We start from the raw sequence: 19,270 nt of genomic DNA, 5'->3' as shown, positions 1-19,270 counted from the left end.
TTTCATAAAATTTTTCAAATTTAATAGTGCATGCCCATAAAATGTCAGTTTTAGTCATTTCCACTGTCATTGTGTTTCATGCTGTTCATTATCACAAAATAAACCCATTTAGAGTGATACAAGACCCCCATGTAAGGGTCCTAAGTTTATTTTGGGATAATGACCTGCTGACTTATGTAAGTGTAAGTTGATCCTGCTACAGCCAAGCTGTACCTTACTCATTCTGAAATGGTAGGACAAAACATCTTTGCGTCCCTTAAGGAGAATAAAATGAAAAACCTATAGCTCACATTACAAACAAATCAAAAATGAAAAAAAAAGAAACATAATGCATACTGAAATGTGGGAGGAGTTGTTTAGACTGTGCTCCTCAAACTCCTGGCTAAAAATTGGTTTAATTTGTGACCCTGTCTGTGATATTTAATTACGATATTAGAGCATCAAAGCAAACTGATTTTAACCATTAATTTCACTATGATTTCCTAATTTCAGTTTTTCCAATTAAACCAGTAAATCACACAAAAAATGATTTTAGCTGTTTTTTCACAGGCAGGGTCACATTTGTGCCCCACTAATGGAGTAATAACACTTAATTCCTGAGCTAATGAGCCTGACGTTGTGCTTTGCTTTTAATATATGTTCTACTTACTATAAGCTGCTTCTAATCTGTTCATGCTGATATCCCTACAGTATATCTGCCCGAATTTGATGTTAATGTCGTGACCCCAGAATGTCACATTCAGTAACATCATATGGACAGTGTGAGCATTGTTATATACTCAGCAAACACAATCTATTAGAAATATGTTGTTAAGGACCACACATACTAAAATCACACACACAAACACGTACATCTACTGTATGCACACAGATGGAGGTCGACAAACGCTCTACTACAGTATCTTTACTACAAAAGCTGTCTAATAATACTATCACTAACACTTACTCTGTAACAAACAACTTACCCATACAGATTTTTCTCCTGAAACCTGAGCAGTGAAAAGAAAAAACACAAGGGATCTGTTATAAATCAAAGAAACTGCTAAAGCATTTATGTTTAAAAGGTGTGTGGTATGAAACAATTGCTTTGCAATGCCAGAGGTCAGCATGAATGTTCCTGGATGGTTTTGGACAGGCTCCTAAAGTCCCACATAAAACAAACCAAAGTTCAGAACTATAACATAAGACGTTTTTTCCTCAATTACATTCCACTTTCCAAGACGCATGTGTTTTTGGTTAAGGGATAAAATTAGCAAACAAAAGTTTGCCTAGACCCAATATAAACATTATAAACAGAAAGGTTTTAGTTTAAACAGCTGTTATCAAATTATTTATTTTGAATATATAAGTAGTAGTATTTAATTACAAGTCATTATAGCAAAAATCATTCAATTTAAATTAACAATAAATTTGTTGTGTCTACCTTTAGTACTCTGTAGCTGTATTGCAACTGCTCAAATTAACATTTAGGTAAAGTATGTACACTTGTACAAAAACAAAAGATTTGTTGCTTCAACTTAAAAAAGTAAGTGTTCGTGCTACACTAAAATTTTGAGCCAATTTAACTCGAAAATATTAGTTAACTAAAAAAAGTTGTCAACAAATATTTTCAACTTGTATGTATATATGCATGTACAATGGCAAGAAAAAGTATGTAAACTTTTCACTACTGTGATTTGCCATAAAATGTGATCTGATCCTCATCTAGGTCACAACAATAGACAAACACAATGTGCATAAGCTGACAACACACAAATAATTCTAGTTCCATGTGTTTTTTTAAACACCCATTAAACATTCACAGTGCTGGAAGAAAATGTAAGTGAACCCATAGACTAATTACTTTAATCAAAGCTAATTGTGTCAGAAATAAAATTAAGGTGTGGTTTAGTGATCCTTTGATTGATAAAAAGACACTTAAACTTTTTAAGATTGCTGTCATTAAGAAGCATCAGCTCTAATGAACCACGTCATTTTAAAGATACCCGATCAAGAGTTGTTGCACTCCATAAGGCTGAAAAGGGATACAAAACAATCCCAAAATGTTTAGACATACATCAGTCAACACTTAGACAAATTGTCTATAAATGGAGACAGTTTAATACTGTAGCTACCCTTACTAGAAGTGGGCGCACACCCAAGATGACTCCTAGGGCACAACTCAGAATACTCAATGAAGTAAAGAAGAACCCACGAGGAACAGCTAAAGGCTTGAAGACATTATTGGAACTGGCACACATCTTTGTTAATGAGTCTACCATACATAAGTCTTTGAACAGGCACGGTATCTATGGCAGAACACTATGCAGGAGGCCGCAGCTCTCCCGAATAAAATTGCTGTGAGCCTGAACTTGCAAAATAACACCTTGGCAAATCCTAGTCACCATGACTGATGAAACAAAAGTTGAATTGTTCAGGAAAATACTTTGGCGCAAAAAGGGCACAAATTACCGACATCAAAACATCATCCCAACAGTGAAGTATGGTGGAGGGTACATCATGATTTGGGCATGCTTTTCTGCCTCAATGCCTGGACCACTTGCCATTATTGAGGGGAAAACGAATTCCCAAGTTTAAAAAAATATCCTACAGGATAATGTCAGGGTGGCTGTCCGCAGTTGAGGCTCAGTAGATGGTGGTTGATGCAGCAGGACAAAGATCTTAAAGGGACAATTCCACTTTTTTTGAAAATATTTTCCAGCTCCCCTAGAGTTAAATATTTGATTCTTACCATTTTGGAATCAATTCAGCTGATCTCCGGGTCTGGCTCGCACTTTTAGCATAGCTTAGCACAATCCATTGAATCTGATTAGCCCATTAGCATTGCGTTCAAAAATAACCAAAGAGTTTCGATATTTTTCCTATTTAAAACTTGACTTCTCTGAGGTTACATTGTCTACTACCGATGGAAAATTAAAAGTTGTGATTTTCTAGGCAGATATGGCTAGGAACTATACTCTCATTCCGGCGTAAGCAGGATAGTAATATTACGCAGTGCCCGAAAATAGTCCCCTGCTATTGAAAGTAACCAAGGGGAGTATTTTCGGGCAGTGCGTAATATCACTACGTATTATTAGCATATTTTCAAAAAAAGTGGAATGTCCCTTTAATCATTGAAGAAAGTCCACCAAAGACTGCCCTAAGAAAAACAAAATGTGCCATTTGGAGTTGCCTAGTCAAAAGTCCAGACCTTGGAACGACCTCAAGAGAGTCCTACAAAATCCTACAAATGTGTATTAGTTGAACTGGTTTTGTAAAGGGCAATGGGTAAAAATGGCTTCTGAATGATGTAAGTTGAAAGATTGAATCATTATTTATGATCCCAGCCAAACATGGAGCCTTACAAACTCGAAAAACTCATGAGAAAAGTTAAAATCACACAGCAAACGTTATACACTACATATATGCGCTGTATGTACAGTGCAATACAAACCGTGTTAACAGAGTGACTCCCATTGATTCATTCTTGGAATAGATTAAATACAGCAGCTCTGTTTACAGTTGACTGTCATCATAGCAGTCCTCTCTCTTTATCTCCCTCTGTCTCTTTGTCTTAATTATGGCTGTTCCCTCTGTTATGACTCAATCAGCCAAATTTCTCCTTTCTGTGTCCCTCTCTCTTGCTCTCTCTCTTTTGCTCTTTCAGAGCGATTCAGCCAAACAAATATTTCTCCCTATGCTCCTCTGACACAGTAGTCAGATGGATTCCCTGTAACTTTACACACAATTCACTGACATCAAAGGTGAAGTGCGTAACTTCGATTGTATTGTATCAGGTTAATGTGAAACCTGTCATCTATCATGCTAACTGACTGAATGTCTCATAGTCTCGAAGAAAGTATTTGATCAACCCAATACCTTGTCACACCATGACCATTGTTATAGTTGACTTCTGACTTAATATACCAGTGTGGATTAATTGTGTTCCTTTGTAACCTCTACAAATTAAAGCAAAGCTCAAATGGTCAGAATGGTCAAATCTGTCATGACATTACAGGACACACAGAGGAGTCAGCCACTCTTCAGCTATTCTGTAGATCTAAGAGCCCTTTGTGGTTGTGATAGATGTTTAAGACTAGAAGTAGTAGGCATTGTTTAAAAGTAATGGCAGACACATCTCTCAATGTCTGCAGAGCATGGCTGTCTGGGCAGATCGCCAATTCGAGTCGAACTGCAGTTTAACCCATCCATACATTCAGCGAATAAAGGGAGGCTGGTAATGATTTCCCAAGGTGTCCTTATGATGTATGAAAAATTCTGCAGATTCCCGAACATTGCTAGATGCCATAAAACTAAATTTACTGACAAATAGCATCAGACATTCCAAGGTAATTTGACAGTGTAACATCAAAAAGCTAATATAAGAGCATATTCACATAAATCTGTCTCTCCAGTTATGTATGTGAAGAAGAGTGATTAAAGATTAGCTCGTGCCGTTCATCCACATGTATAAAAGTTTCATCATCATCGTGGTCTGATCAAAGCTACGCTGAGATTACTGGCACCTCAAAGCTCTGATCACACGAGAAAGACTTGATTAAGGTCTGAAGGTAAGTACAGACTGGAAAAAATGCAAGTTTCCCTTGTGTCTGAACTAACATGATGTCTTATGGAGGAAACTACTGCAGTAAGGTTTACTTTGAGCACTGGTTTTAGACTGTGCACAAGGGCAAAGTCTGTATTTAAATACCCAAATGATCAGGAGAGTATTAAAATAGACTTTTATTATCCATAAGATATTTAAATTATGATAAATCATGCAAATTATTGTTTAACAACTAAAATAGTTTGAGTGATTTCTCCTGAGATGAGAGCGCTTGCAACATACAGAAATACTTTTTAAAATTGCTTAACTCCTGAATAAGAGATTGCTTATCTGCAATTTTTTGCAAAATTATTGAAAAAAATATTAAGAAATGCTTAATGATGTGTTATAACTCCTCTGTTAGCAAGTGAAATTACAAACTCATACCCCACCTCATACTTCTATACACTTTACATTTAGGGGTGATCGATAAATCCCCTGCGAATCTCATGTGTATCTTATCAGTAAAGCTGTTTTCGTGATTAGTAGTAAATCGTCATCACCTGCTTTCAGATGGAGCAGCATTTACTACACAGAGCCGTATTTCACAGAGAAGCTAGGCAAAATCGCGGTCATAATCATGGACAAATAATGTATGCTTTTTGCCGATTTACATTAATTTGATTTCTTATTCAGATCTGTTCTTATTAAGATATAATTATGCCAGAGGACTTAAATGAAATGCCTTAAAAAAGGTAACTGGAAAAACATCCAGAACTGTTCTTTAAGTACACAGAGTTGAACTATAAGAGTGCACATTTAGCGCCTCATTACAGGACCTATAGGAAAACATTCCTAGTTCTCCACCTGACCAAACCCGAAAATTTAAATGAAATATTGGAAAATTTTTGTTTTCAAAAACATTTCTTTCACACTCATATTTGATTGGTCCTCACTCTAATGAGATCCTTTTTGACTGGAGATCAGTGCATCTACCAGAAGAGACTGACAAACCAAACCTTCACCTTCATTAGGTTACAACCTTAAAAATAAGATGCGACCAAAATACAACTACTGCTGAAAAAATAACCTTGACCTGGAAACAAACAGTAGCATTATTGCCACAACCCTAACTAAGAAATAGCTTAATTCATTTATATTTGATTATAGGATGCATTTCTATTACAAAGGCTGAAAACACTTTATGCTGGAAAATAAACCTCAAATGGAAATATTTGGTAAAGCAACCTGGTATTTGCTCGCAGAGCCAAACAATATCTGCAAAGATGGTTAGGGGTCTTTATGGCCTGTAGTGCTTTGAAATCTAAATTAATAAAAAAGTATTCAGGTCTTTTGTTTAACTATTCACTTAACTATTCATATAATTCTAGATATGACTAAACTAATAAACCTTGTTAAGCAACAAGACACAGATCACCACTCTTTACAAACCATCATAAACCTCAGTTTAACATGATATTCGTGTATCTTCACTTATGCATAACAGACACAACTAACACTATTTCAAACACCAACAGTATGAATTTACAACCTGATTAAATAACACCAAATATGTCTACATCTGTAAAGCTCCTGTATAGCTAAGTGGTAGAAAAATGCATAAGCAGTGCAAAAGGTCATGGGTTTGAACCAAGGAAACCCCCAATACTGATAAAAATGTATACCATACCATAAGTCACTTTGAATAAAAGCATCTCCTGAATGCGTAATCTATAAAAATTATTCATAGAAGCTGCCATCATTTCTAATTATAGGAAGTTAGAAATCACTGTTGACTCATTCAGTTATATAACTGTGAGCCTTGTGATATGGTTCTAGGGAAATAATAGAGCCATCAAAACAAACCTCCAAAGATCACTTAATCATTCAAATAATTTGAGAAGGTCTACAGCAAACATTAGACAAACAACAGCAACGGGTAATCTGAATGAAATACTGTCTGGTCCTCGCCCATAACATTGTACTTCAGAAATAAGGTCGAGCAGAGAAACCGTCAAATTTATAAAGACGTGCTGAAAAGGACACGGTTTTCTTTTCCATCATGATAAACAACTCTCAGACAAGCCTCATATAGAGCCTTGATGTGTCTCCAGTGAAAATCAAAGTGCATTAAACATTAAAAGTACTGTCAAACCCAGAAGTAGATCAACAGAGAGAGAGAGAGAGAGAGAGAGAGAGAGAGAGAGAGAGAGAGAGAGAGAGAGAGAGAGGGAGAGAGAGAGAGAGACAAAGAGAGAGAGAGAGAGAGAGAGAGAGAGAGAGAGAGAGAGAGAGATGGCAGAAAATAATCTCTGACTTTATGAACCTTGTTGTGCTCTTTTATTCAGTTGTATTCTCTAATATGTAAATTAACAAGCGATGTGTTGTTAGATATTTTAAGGTTTTTCCTCACACACTAAATGCCAAAATCAAAATCTAATAGCACACATATTTCACTTAAAAATGTGTATTGGTCAATCTAAGGTAACTACTTTATTTTTAACAAGGTTTCTCCGTGGAAGCATTTTAGTACAAGGACAAAAAGTAACAGGGCTGAGTTTTTAGCATAAAATTTGCAAATACATGAAATATAACCACATAGAAAATGTGCTAATAGCTTAAGGACCAGTGGCAGCTCGTGACTGCTCATCCGAGGGGCGCAAATTCAAAATATGTGTTGTTGCGTCATGTGAACCATGTGCATCACGTGTTTTGTCAAAATAAGTGCCTGCTGCACTAGGGTTGTTGCGGTGACAGAATTTTCCCACCGGTTAATCAGCGCGTGACAAACCCGGTTTAACCGGTTTCACCGGGTGGGAGGGGCTTATAAATGCACAGAAGTTCGCATTTTACTTTCACTTTTGAATTAGATGCAACTGTTGTTTAAATCCAGCGCTTGCGTACGCTCAGTTAAATCGCGTATGAATTTGCGTGCAAATGCGAGTGCAACAGCTGGTTTAAGTGCTTGAGTCAATGTGCGCAGGTACTTCTGACAGAAACCCGCCAGTCCCAAGCAGAGCAACCGGCTATTCCTCCATAAAGCGCTGCTTGCCTTGAATGATGGGTTTATTATTATTCTTAATGAAAAACACAACAACAAAACGATCTCGCCTATATTAAACATCATATATGTATCTTATAACAAAAACGAGTAAGCACGCGGCTTCTGCCATCGTCTGCTCGGTGCAGTCTGACAGGAATAAAGGAAATCTGACACCCACAGCCGCTGCTCTGTGATGACGCGAGCCTCGCAAACTCTGACTGAAAGAAATGAAATCTGACACCTGCTGCTCTGTGATGTGATGCGCGTTCAGCTTCGCTGAATTCAGGGAACAGACACATTCAGTTGTAAGTGTTTGTTCTCTCTAACGAAACTAAATTATTTAATTACAAGAAAATATCAAAACGACGGTGAAAGACGGTGTCGCGGTGGGCAAGTGATCTAACCGGTGAGAGGCTGAAGCACCGGTAATCACCGTTTCACCGACTATCGCAACAAGCCTATGCTGCACACACGTCAAAACCGTTTATGATAAAAGAGACGCTCACGTTCACAAAATACACACAAGACACTCCCTTAACACTAACAGTAAACTAGGGTGACCATACGTGCCATTCTTCCCGGACGCATCCCGTCCAGGATTTTGTGTTCGTCTTCCGGAAGTCGTATTTGTCGACCGCATACGTCATAGAGAATTATTATTACAGAAAAGCAACCGTTACATTTTAAGGTAAGAATGTTCACAAAATACACACAAGACACTCCCTTAACACTAAGGGCGCACTCACATTATCCCAACCAAACCAAACCATGTCTGGGTGCGATTGCCACCCCTCCCTACTCCCCCAGGTGCACGCACTCACACTGTACTTCTTATCGATCCGAGTCCGGGCGCGCTTTCGTCATTAAGATGCGATTGTTTTGAAAAAGCAGGAAGTAAAGCTCTCTCTTAACACTGGAACCCACCGTAATGATAAGTCTGTGTTTTTTTATCCGGAGTCGTTTGGTGCGCTATTACAGACAGCCCTCTCACATGTCATCATATTGCTTAGTTGATCTGTCACGTGCGCAGCTCAGACATTCACGTAACCCCGCTGCGCGCATCAAAAGGTTTTTACGGATGCAGATGAAGGTGAGTGGTCGCGCAACTGACGTCTTCACCTTTTGAATCGCGCTCAGGCGCGATTGCGCTCACACCACAGCCTTCCGCGCCTGAGCCCAAGTGAACCGCGCTCCGGCCCACCTCTGCAACCCGGCCGTGGCGCGATTAAACAATCCGCGCCCGGGCGCGGAACGAAGCGATCACACTAGTCAAACAAACCAGGCTTTGGGGGTCAAACGCGCCCGAGCGCGGTTTGGTTTGGATAATGTGAGTGCGCCCTAACAGTAAACTAGGGTGACCATACGTGCCATTCTTCCCGGACGCATCCCGTTCAGGATTTTGTGTTCGTCTTCCGGAAGTCGTATTTGTCGACCGCATATGTCATAGAGGATTATTATTACAGAAAAGCAACCGTTACATTTTAAGGTAAGAATGAAACTACGATTGTATATCTTATGTTTTTAACTGAATGGCGTATGCGGTCAACAAATACGACTTCCGGAAGACGCACCGAAATCCTGGACGGGATGCGTCCGGGAAGAATGGCGCGTATGGTCACCCTAAGTAAACTATTACGCATGTGATTATGCGAGTATCTGGAAAATGCGAGCATCTCTTTTATCATAAACAAACCCTTTAGACGCGTCTGCAGCAGGCACTTATTTTGACAAGACACGTGATGCGATCACTCGACACGCAGAACACATATTTTGAAATTACGAACCACACACATGACAAATACATACATCTTGTGACGAACTTCGCATCGTTCGCCCTCGAAAAAAGAAGTCACCGGCTGCCACTGATAAGGACACTGATAAAATTCCAGTGGTTGATCCAAAATTTGTATGAAACAAAACTGTATAAATCCAAGATGGCAGATGAAGCAAGATGAAGAAAACTTAAAGGAATAGTTCACAAAAAAAAATGCAAATTCTGTCATCTCACTCTCAAGTTGTTCCAAACGTATACATTTCTCGAAGCAAAAAAAGAAATATTGAAAATTGTTTGTAAACAAGCAGATCTGGGGCACCATCAATGACTTCCATATTATTATTCTTTCCAACCATGGAAGTCAATGGTGCCCCAGATGTACTGTATTCGGTTGCAAACATTTTTCAAAATATCTTCATGTGTTAGGTGAGTAAATGAAATTTTTATTGTTGGGTGAACTATCCCTTTAATATGATCTGGGCCTACTTCGGGGAACACGTCTTCATTTATTTGCTTAGTCTGTCACACCTTCAAATGCTCCCCGCACCATGTGGTGTACCATTGTGCAGATGTTTCAAACCACTTTCTACCACTAAAAGATGGAAGGACCTCTCTGTGAATATAACGGCACTTTTAGTCAAGCTTTGCTGCAAATGATAAGGGCAACACAATCAAGCAAGTGAATCGTGTACATTAGCACCTGGCACTATCCCACATACACAGGTGCTCTCTGTCATCAGCATTTGTCTATGTACGCTGAGAATAGGGAGAGTGCAGAATGCAGAGGATGTGGGGGCTTCCGCTGCGTTTCGAACAAGTCTGGGCTTGCGGATGACTACACTGTCTTCCTGATGCTTAAACAAAATTTTTTTGTCTCGACTTCGCAGTACATTTTAGAATAGTAGATATTTAAACTATGAAATAACACAAATGTAGGTATGAAGCGATAATTTTTTTTTAAATCATATATTTTTGTATTTTACATAGAATTATTCAGTAATAAAGCACTGCTAGGTCACTCAGAGGGAAAGGTTATCTTAAATCCCTGAGAGAACCTTAAAGTACCCATTAGACTAAAAGTTATATTTCCCCTCTTCCCCTTCCTTTGAACCCAGCAAATACTTCATTTTGAGCTTATATTTGAAGTAAATTATACACTGAGAGTGTCATTCTCTCTTTGTGTCTTCCAGTAATAAATGACCTGAAAGGTTGGTTTAACACGGCCTACCATTCCATTGTGTTAACCCCCATATTAAAGACAGCACAGCCCCAAGGCAAAACCACCACATTTGCCTATGAATCACAGATTACCTAAATCTTTGTAGCATAAAAATCTTGCTTTTTATCTCATTTGCAGATTTGCCAACAACAACTTATGAGTTGAAACAGACTTAAATGTTTCCATACAGACCTTCATGATGATCCATTAAAATATAACACATAGCATCATGCCTAATTTTACCTACTTTTGTGTGCTTGGCATGAAGTCTGTCGATCTTTGCAGATTTTGCACTCAGGAATGGCTCCTGCAGTCAAGCAAATGGCTGGCATGTGTTTTTTGTTGCACAAATGCTGACAATTTAAGTACAATTACTAACTAAAGTAAATATTCCTTTTAAATATATGATAAAAATTAGCATTCCTTCTCACATTCGCTCTCAATTTTTTAATTGTTGTTTTATGGTAAGTCACATTTAAATGCGTTATTTATTTTTTATCTTTAGTAACACACTTCTTTCTGAACAAACCAAATATTATTTTACAGGAGCAAATAAGGGATTTGTGATTTTAAAGCGACGCTCAATTGGTGCTATTGTGGTACAAAATCTGGCAGGCCTTAATTCAATAAACAATCCAGTAGATCAAACATTGGCTTAATACCATCAAAAATAAATTCTGCATGTCCTTGTAGGTGGCCTGAGGCAATGCACGAGTGCTCACGCTAGACTTGTTCTCAAAGACTGCGTGTGTAAATGGTGGGTGAACTCTGCAAGTACTTAAACCACGGGCTGCAGAGCTCCCAAAACCGACCAATCAGAGTTCAGCTCGCAGTAGCCCGGAGCCGAGAGGATGATGTGCCATTCACAGCTACTTTAATTCCAGGCCACTGAGACTCATTTTTATATGATGCTGGATGCGAAAGAGCCCTCGACTACCTGAGAGAGAATAGAAGATGTGTCTGCACACACAACTAGGGTGCATTTATAAGTGTGTGCACCTGTGCATATAGTGTCTTTATTTGTATATATTTGCCCTTTCTGTAATGTTTTTTCTCTGTTTTTAAGGGTAAACATTGCATTAGTGCATGTGGGGTGTGTGGGTATATCTGTGTGTACAAAGATGGACTATTAAACCTATAGGATAATGATTTTGACCCCAGGGGCTTCAGTGTCCACTCTCGATGCTCTGTTAAAAGGTTAAAGCATCTCTTCCCTGTTACTATTCTGCTTATTTGTGCTGGTCTTGTTTAAAAAATGTCTATCTATATTTATTTTTCACTCTCTTTATTAAGATAAATAGAAAATTATGAACACAAAATGTACAAAAAAATCTTCAGGCAAAAGTCAGTATTAAGAGTGTCCTATCCTGGCACCAAGCACATATTGAACTCTTCTGAGGAGACTGAAGTCATTAGATAAGAATTAGAAATTAGGATTTATTTTCATTTATGTTTAATAAAAAACAACTGCACCGGACCCTGCATGAAATAATACATATAGTAAAAAAACTTGCCCCAGAAGTTTTAATAAGGTCTGTACAATTCAGATTTCTGTACAAAAGTGGGAATGTTCCCAACAGAAACACATTGGCACGGGTGTTAAGTGTAACAAGTCAAAGGTGTTTCTCCAGTCGCTAAAACTCTCACTCTAACTTAATTAGAAAAACTTGCAAAATAGGAGTATGCTTTGGGAGAGATTGTGCCTGATTAAACAGGACTGAAGACTGGTAATACTCAATTCTCAATGAGGTTCACTGGGGAGGGCAAATCAGAGACCTTTTTACATCCAAAAAGAAGTATCGTCCTGTAAGCTGCCATTTTCATTACTTGACACTACATATAGACTGAATTAACAAATGCGCATGACATATTAGTTATCATAGATTAACGTTTACGCAGTTTACACAGAGATGACAAGGCGTACAGTAGTTTTCAAAAACTTGCACTTTGAAACCCCCATGTTGTGTAAACGAACAGCCAAACCGCATAAAAAACCTTACAGTTTCGCCGTAGTGTCCGGTGACTTATTTTTTCGAGGGCTCTCGATGTATGTAGACCTACATGTTTGTGGTTTGTAATTTCAATATGCGTTCTGCGCGTCGAGTGATCCTATGTGTATCACGTGTCTTGTCAAAATAAGTGTCTGCTGCAGACTAAACAACTAAAGGGTTTATGATAAAAGAGACGCTCACGTTTGCTAGATCCTCGCATAATCTCATGCATAATCAGAGTTTACTGTTAAGGGAGTATCTTGCATGTATTTTGTGAACGTGAGCGTCTCTTTTATCATAAACGGTTTTGACGCGTGTGCAGCAGGCACTTATTTTGACAAAACATGTAATGCACATGGTTCACATGACGCAACAAACACATATTTTGAAAACACAAACACATGACACTCCAAACACATATTCTGAATTTGCGCCCCTTGTTTTGTGTAAACGACCCATAAGACCAGACATATTTCTGAGATTGCCACTGATGATCGTAACAAACCACTGAGGATTTTCTTATTAACTTGTTTTGCACTGCATACATTTTTGTCAGTGAATATCAGCAACAAATAAAGTTAAACTATCCAGTATATCAGTGAAGCCCATCGTCCCGCCACCTCAATCAGGTGTGACCTTACTCATCCATCACACAATGCACATTAACTCCACTTCCTGTAGGGCAGAAACTAATGAGCATTCATGGGATGACTTCAACTTTGAAAAGCTTCTGTAGGGCCCTATGATTTCCGCAATGTGGGAAATGTGGACAGAAACACGGAACCCAAGCATAAAAATAGATATTAATGTATAACACGGAATGTCACGGAAATCGGCAAATTTTGGATTTAGTCATTTAAAAAACCCATAACAACTCATTTTCAAATGCTATTTTTTTGACATGGTTTCATTAATTGGCAAATGACAGAAGAAAAGAAAAAGGTAAAGAAAGGTACGCCTGTTTCTAGTCATGCATAACAATGACAAGCTTTGCCTCATCATAGCGCAGGCAGGTTTCTTTAAAGCTTGGGACACAGCAAACTAAAGGTACAGCATAATGTCTTCCTGTGTCACCCTTGCTCGCAAATGTCCTTTATGGGTGTTTTATTTGTTTAATCATAGATTGTTAACAGACCATTTTCTAACTAATAGGCCTATATTTACATTGCCTGAAAAGGTAAACAAGATAAGTATAGTCTTAAAAGAAAAAAAACTAAACATTTGTTTGCCAAAATACATAGGCCTTTATGCAATTTTAAATTAAATATTTAACTTTACATAACTAATTACATAAAACTTTTAATAAATTGTTTTTAAATTGTATTTTTTAAAATGTTTTCAGTTGATAAGATATGCTTTTTGATTACTGAAATGTTATTTAACCATTAAAACCAGAATCCAGAAAAATGGAAAACACGGAATTTGAGAATAAATAAAACGGATTTCCTACGGCCCTACTTGTGTTCACAGCACTCACATCATAATTCTCTTCATAAAACTCTTGTGCTAGTGCTCACACAAACATACATGAAATAACTACACTGACATGTACAGATCCCCCCACCCAATGTATTGCACATACATTGCATCATTTTTATGCACTACACCTCAATAATCCACCTCACTGTAGCCACTATTAAAACTATGACAATTATTATAAGACATCAATTCATGTTATGTCATTGTTACAGGATGTTGCACTGGCTGTTTTGTGCTGTATATATAGCCTACATTTGTTATTCCTCTATTTAGGGACTACATTTCATCTTTTTGACTCGCGTTTTGACTCGCGTTCTGGGATTTATTAACAAAACTCCAGTCTTTTTGAAATGCAAATGCATTCTCATGGATGCAATTTTTTGGTTGTAATTTGTCACATAAATCTGCTTTTCTTAGTATTTCAGACATTACATAGTAAAAAAAAAAAGAGTTGAAGTGCAGCTTCACATTAGCAAAGAGGCACGTTAGCTAAGATCACGAATAAAGGCACAAAAGACCCTGCCTATAGCACAACAGTCTATTCAAATTCAAAACTATAGGGTGTCGTTCCTGGCACTACATGCCATCACTGGAAACACATGACAATACACTGCAATTACAGGATTAGGATCGTTCACACTAAGCTAGCGATAAAGGAAAAGAGATAGTTAAGATGCAGTTGGTGCCTACAGTTGCTGTTTTCAATGTTTTCAAGAATTTATTGAAATAAGCATGTATTAAATAAAGTCTAGCAATTTAGGGGTTAAAATCAGACACCGCACCAGTTTTACCTCATTCTGCCAAACCTAAGGCCACAACCTGGCTATAAACCCTTACATGACAAATAGAGATGCATTCTTCAAATTGATACACTACTGCACTCTTGCATGAGTAGTTCTGGTTAGATTGTAATAATAACTAGTAGGAGTAAGAGAGTATTACAGCTGGTCCAAGCTTGACCTACATGGTTTTAATCCTTTTTTTTTTTAAGTCAAATTAGTTATTTTCTGATTTGGCCAGGTTCAAAACACATTGGAATAAGGTGTATTTTGTCCTATGCTGAGTAACTGCATAAGGCTGTGTGCTTGCTGCTTTCCCTCAAAGCAAAGGGGAAACTGCATCTAACCCATCTTTCTAGTGCTGTATCCATGCACCGGATTTATCCCCACTGCAGTTTAACATCCTCTTATAATTAAAGCTATACAGCAGCACCCAGTGCTGAGGTTATGATCTCCTTAGAGGCTTGACAAGGGCGCCTATTTCAAGGCAAGGGCCCATGCATCTCAAAAATGTAGGAGGGGGATTTTTAAATTATATTTTACATGGATGAAACCGCTTCATGCTCCTTTTCTGACCAGGCTGACATTTTTTCATGCATATGTGCTGGAAAAGGCATTGCAGCAACCAAGCATCTATCACTGGCATATTTATTTTCTATCCACACCCACAATCCAACAACCTTAAATTTGATTTAAACTATAATTTCCTATGTAGATCAGGACTTTTAAGTGTTAAAAGGAAAATATATCCCATCTCGATGTAACACCAGATAAACTCAGGTTATGTTTATTTTTATATTGCCTTTAATTCTATTGAAGTAGCTAGGATAGATGCGGTGCCAGTTTAATGTCACGAGGACAAAATACATTATTTCATAGCAAAACAACTACAAATACCGTGTCCTAACAGTGATACATAATATTAATAAATAAAATACATTTTAATGCCCTTGCGCAGGCTTCAGAAGATATGTATATATAGTACATAAGATAACACATACATATATTATACTATAGCCTATAATTTAATAAATATATTATTCTAATGCATCGAACAAATACAAATAATGTCATACATGTAAAGATAGCTGTTGCTTTCTACCCATATTAATAAGCAGAGCAATGGAAATAGCGGACCGGAGCCATGGACCCTACACACCCCTCTCCAAACAACTGCAAAAAAATTACCAACACGACCACCTAATGACTTAAAAAACTTAAATCACCATACATTCAGATAAATACATCCATCTGCAGGGGCTTAATGTCGTGTTGCAAGACGTTTTTTCGATTTGGCCAGAAAAGCGCAACCGGTCACGGCGCAGGTGTTGGTTACGCATACAGGCGTGTGACACATTATAATTTGGTCGGCACCGTTTGGCGACAGTGTCTACATGTGACTTAATACATATAACCACCACATTCATTCATTGCGATCTGATAATCTATAAAGCATCTCACTTTATCATGTGAAACCTTCGGCGCAACGACGCTCAAACCTAAATGGTCTACTTACGCACAGCCTCCAGTTTTGGATCCAGCGCACCAGCGGTTTGCTGGATTTTGCCTATTTTGTTCTGCAGAGCCCAAACCCGTTGGTTTGTGGAGACGATCTCGTTCTCGAGCTCCTGAAACAAGGAACAGGCGTGTTTAGCCAAGTCGGAGAGCTGCCGCAGGGTCCGGGATAGAGCCACATTGCTGATGGAGCACAGATCCTCGAATAGTAACCCTTCATCATTAGGGATGGGGTGTCTGCACAGCAGCTGGGGTTCAGCGATCCGTTTGGCAAAAGGCATTTTTTAGCAGGTAAATGCAAATCCCCCATAAATAAGTAAATGAACTAATCCGACAGAAGATTCTGGTGCCTGTCAGGCAGAAATCCACGATTCATCCGCGCTGCCCGCCATCACATCGGTTCTCCCGTTAGTGGAGCAGCTCACATACGGATGGTGGTTTCTCACAGAAAATCTCTGCTCCTGGATGCCCTTCGGTAGGCTAACGTTACTGGGTTTTTCAGAGCTTTGAGGCTGAAGTAGCTTTTAAAAAAAGATAGAGGCTTTGCAAAAACACGGACTGGTCTCCTTGCGACAGGAACGGGAGTTTTTCTTTGGATAAAGTAGAGTCGGTTTCAGAAATTGAATTCTACTATGGCCAAGGCGTCCGCCAATGACGTCGCATAGTAACGTCCAATCACGTAGCCTAATTAATATTCATGAGCAATAGTAATTTACCATAGTAGATAAAATAAATAAATAAATTCTCTGTACATTTGTGTGAAATATATATATATATAGGTCTGTCAAACCTTTACACAGTTCACACTAATGTTTTTAAAAGAGTTTTTATGGTAGGGCTGTATGTTATTTATAAATTATAAATACAGTACATTACCTCAACAACGCATTTCATACAATTAACTGTACTTCAGAAATAATGCTTCATCTAAAAATAAGGAAACTATAATACTGTTTATCGTGTCTATTCAATGTAATGAAAAAAAAAACACCAGTTCATTCACAAGCACTGACATACTACGTCATTAATTCACCACAATAGTTGCTAGTGGAAACAAAACTGACATTCGTACACGTGCGATGTTGTGGAACCGTAAATGTGGCAAAAGTGCAGCGGTTTCCGGTGGGTGATTTAGAATAAAAAGAAAGCTTGCTGTCCTATTTTAAATAGGCTCATGCTTTCTATTGTCCAGGTGCTTAGAGTGCAACAGCACGGTCAATGTGCAGACTGAACTGAATGATTTGAATAGCGTTAAGGCCTGGTGTTAAACCTGCAAACCAAGCTGGATGGCTGGTCTTATTGGTCTAAGCTGGTCCTCCCAACCCGGCAGGTGTGTCAGCTGGCCTTCCAGCCTAAATAGCTAACATCAGCCTGACCAGCTAAAGTTGGGAGACCAGCTAAAACCACCCATTCATCTTAAACTGGTTTTAAATGTTTCTTAAGCACATATAATAATTCAAAGCTGATAGTGACTTAGTTATCAAAAAGCCAGTCATGTATATTTTCTTATCCCAGAAATAATTACAATTCTCAAATGAATAAGCTAATCATAATGCATATTATTCTGCTATGACATCTAAGCTCATGTGTGTATTGTGGTCTTTGGTGGAATCACAGAGATGAGAAAGTGTCAGATTGAGTTAAGAGATCACCACCTGGTGGACATGTCATGTCATTTCTATTGGACATTAGACTAAAAATGCAATGAGGTATTTTTTTGTCGTACAGTCAAATGTATAGGTAGAAAAGGGAAATTAGATAAATTGTACCTATTTTGTGCATCCTTACCTCTTATGAATACATTAGAACTATCAAGGTATTTTATTTCATACAGATATTCAACAATCAAGAAATTTGGAACAAGCCTTAAAAAAAAAAAAAAATATATATATATATATATATATATATATATATATATATATATATATATATATATATATATATATATATATATATATAAAGCAGTGACAAATTCTTGGCTGCACTTTTAATCACGTTTTGTCAGTGTGTTCGATTTTATCTGAAAAAAGATCTTAATCTGAATTTGACCCAAGTGCACCACACAAACAGCAACACAAGAAAGTATTTAATGTAATCCATGAAGCAGGATCCAAATTTTTATAAGATAACAGAAACAACTATTTGGTAAATGAGGTTACATTGTTACAAATGTATATTATTGAAGTGGCTGTTTCAATGTGTTCCCACATATACCATGTTTTTATTCAATTAATTTTAATTTAATAAAATGTATTCGATTTAATTTGAATGATCAACATGAACCATCAGAAATAGTTTTCTATTTAATCAAATTTTTATTATTTAAGAGTTCATAAAAGTAAGGACATTCTCTGAGTCAGAAAATCTTTGATAAAGATCTGTTAAAAACCTTTAAAGTACATTTATTTATGGCTTTATTGCCCAGATTAAGTGCACACTGTACTCAAGGTTGTCCCTCCTGTAGAGAGCAAAGGTCTCGTTCACATCCATGTGGTAATATATATGGCAAAGTAAAATATAGCATAGCAAATACAGATTTTTATGTTGTAGGGCTGTCAAACTATTAAAATCAAATTAATCATGACGTGCCGATTAATTAATAGCATTTAAATTGAGAAATTACCCTCAAATTGAATAAAGTATACAGTTCTTTTATGTTTTTTTTTTCAGATTGGACTGTGGTTTAAGGTAGCACAGAAATTTAATTAAGTAATTAAATGTTAAATAATACTGCAATGCTGTTAAATAATATGATTTGAAGTTATATAAACATATGTTTTTATGTTATTTTAAAGACCCACACTTTTTAAGACCAATGATATTGGACCCACTCACTTTTTCATCTAATTTAGCGCATGTTCACTTGTCAGAGAGCCGTCAATGAAATCCATTCCACTATAGAAATGCCCTAATAAATTAAACTCCGTTTCGCGTTTTAGCTACAG

General features: G+C 37.5%; 1 protein-coding gene across 3 annotated transcripts in view; it reads right to left on the bottom strand.

Annotated features, from left to right (window-relative positions):
• The window catches only part of nhsb (Nance-Horan syndrome b (congenital cataracts and dental anomalies)), a 71,827-nt gene extending 54,976 nt beyond the window's left edge, over positions 1-16,851 (bottom strand). For 2 of the 3 annotated variants that reach the window (XM_065241116.1, XM_065241118.1), the window contains exons 1-2: positions 16,327-16,851; positions 966-989 (exon numbers count right to left, since the gene is read on the bottom strand). In XM_065241116.1, the coding sequence (XP_065097188.1) occupies positions 966-989; positions 16,327-16,606 (304 nt within the window). In that variant the 5' untranslated portion in view covers positions 16,607-16,851. The remainder of the gene's footprint in view (positions 1-965; positions 990-16,326) is intronic. The other variant, XM_065241117.1, reaches the window with a different exon arrangement.
• Between the last annotated feature and the right edge of the window lie 2,419 nt (positions 16,852-19,270).

This window comes from Paramisgurnus dabryanus, chromosome 14, assembly GCF_030506205.2.
Source record: "Paramisgurnus dabryanus chromosome 14, PD_genome_1.1, whole genome shotgun sequence".
In the NCBI taxonomy this organism is placed as follows: domain Eukaryota; kingdom Metazoa; phylum Chordata; class Actinopteri; order Cypriniformes; family Cobitidae; genus Paramisgurnus; species Paramisgurnus dabryanus.
Note: the sequence above shows the minus strand (reverse complement) of the source record. Positions and strands in the feature narration are given on the sequence as shown.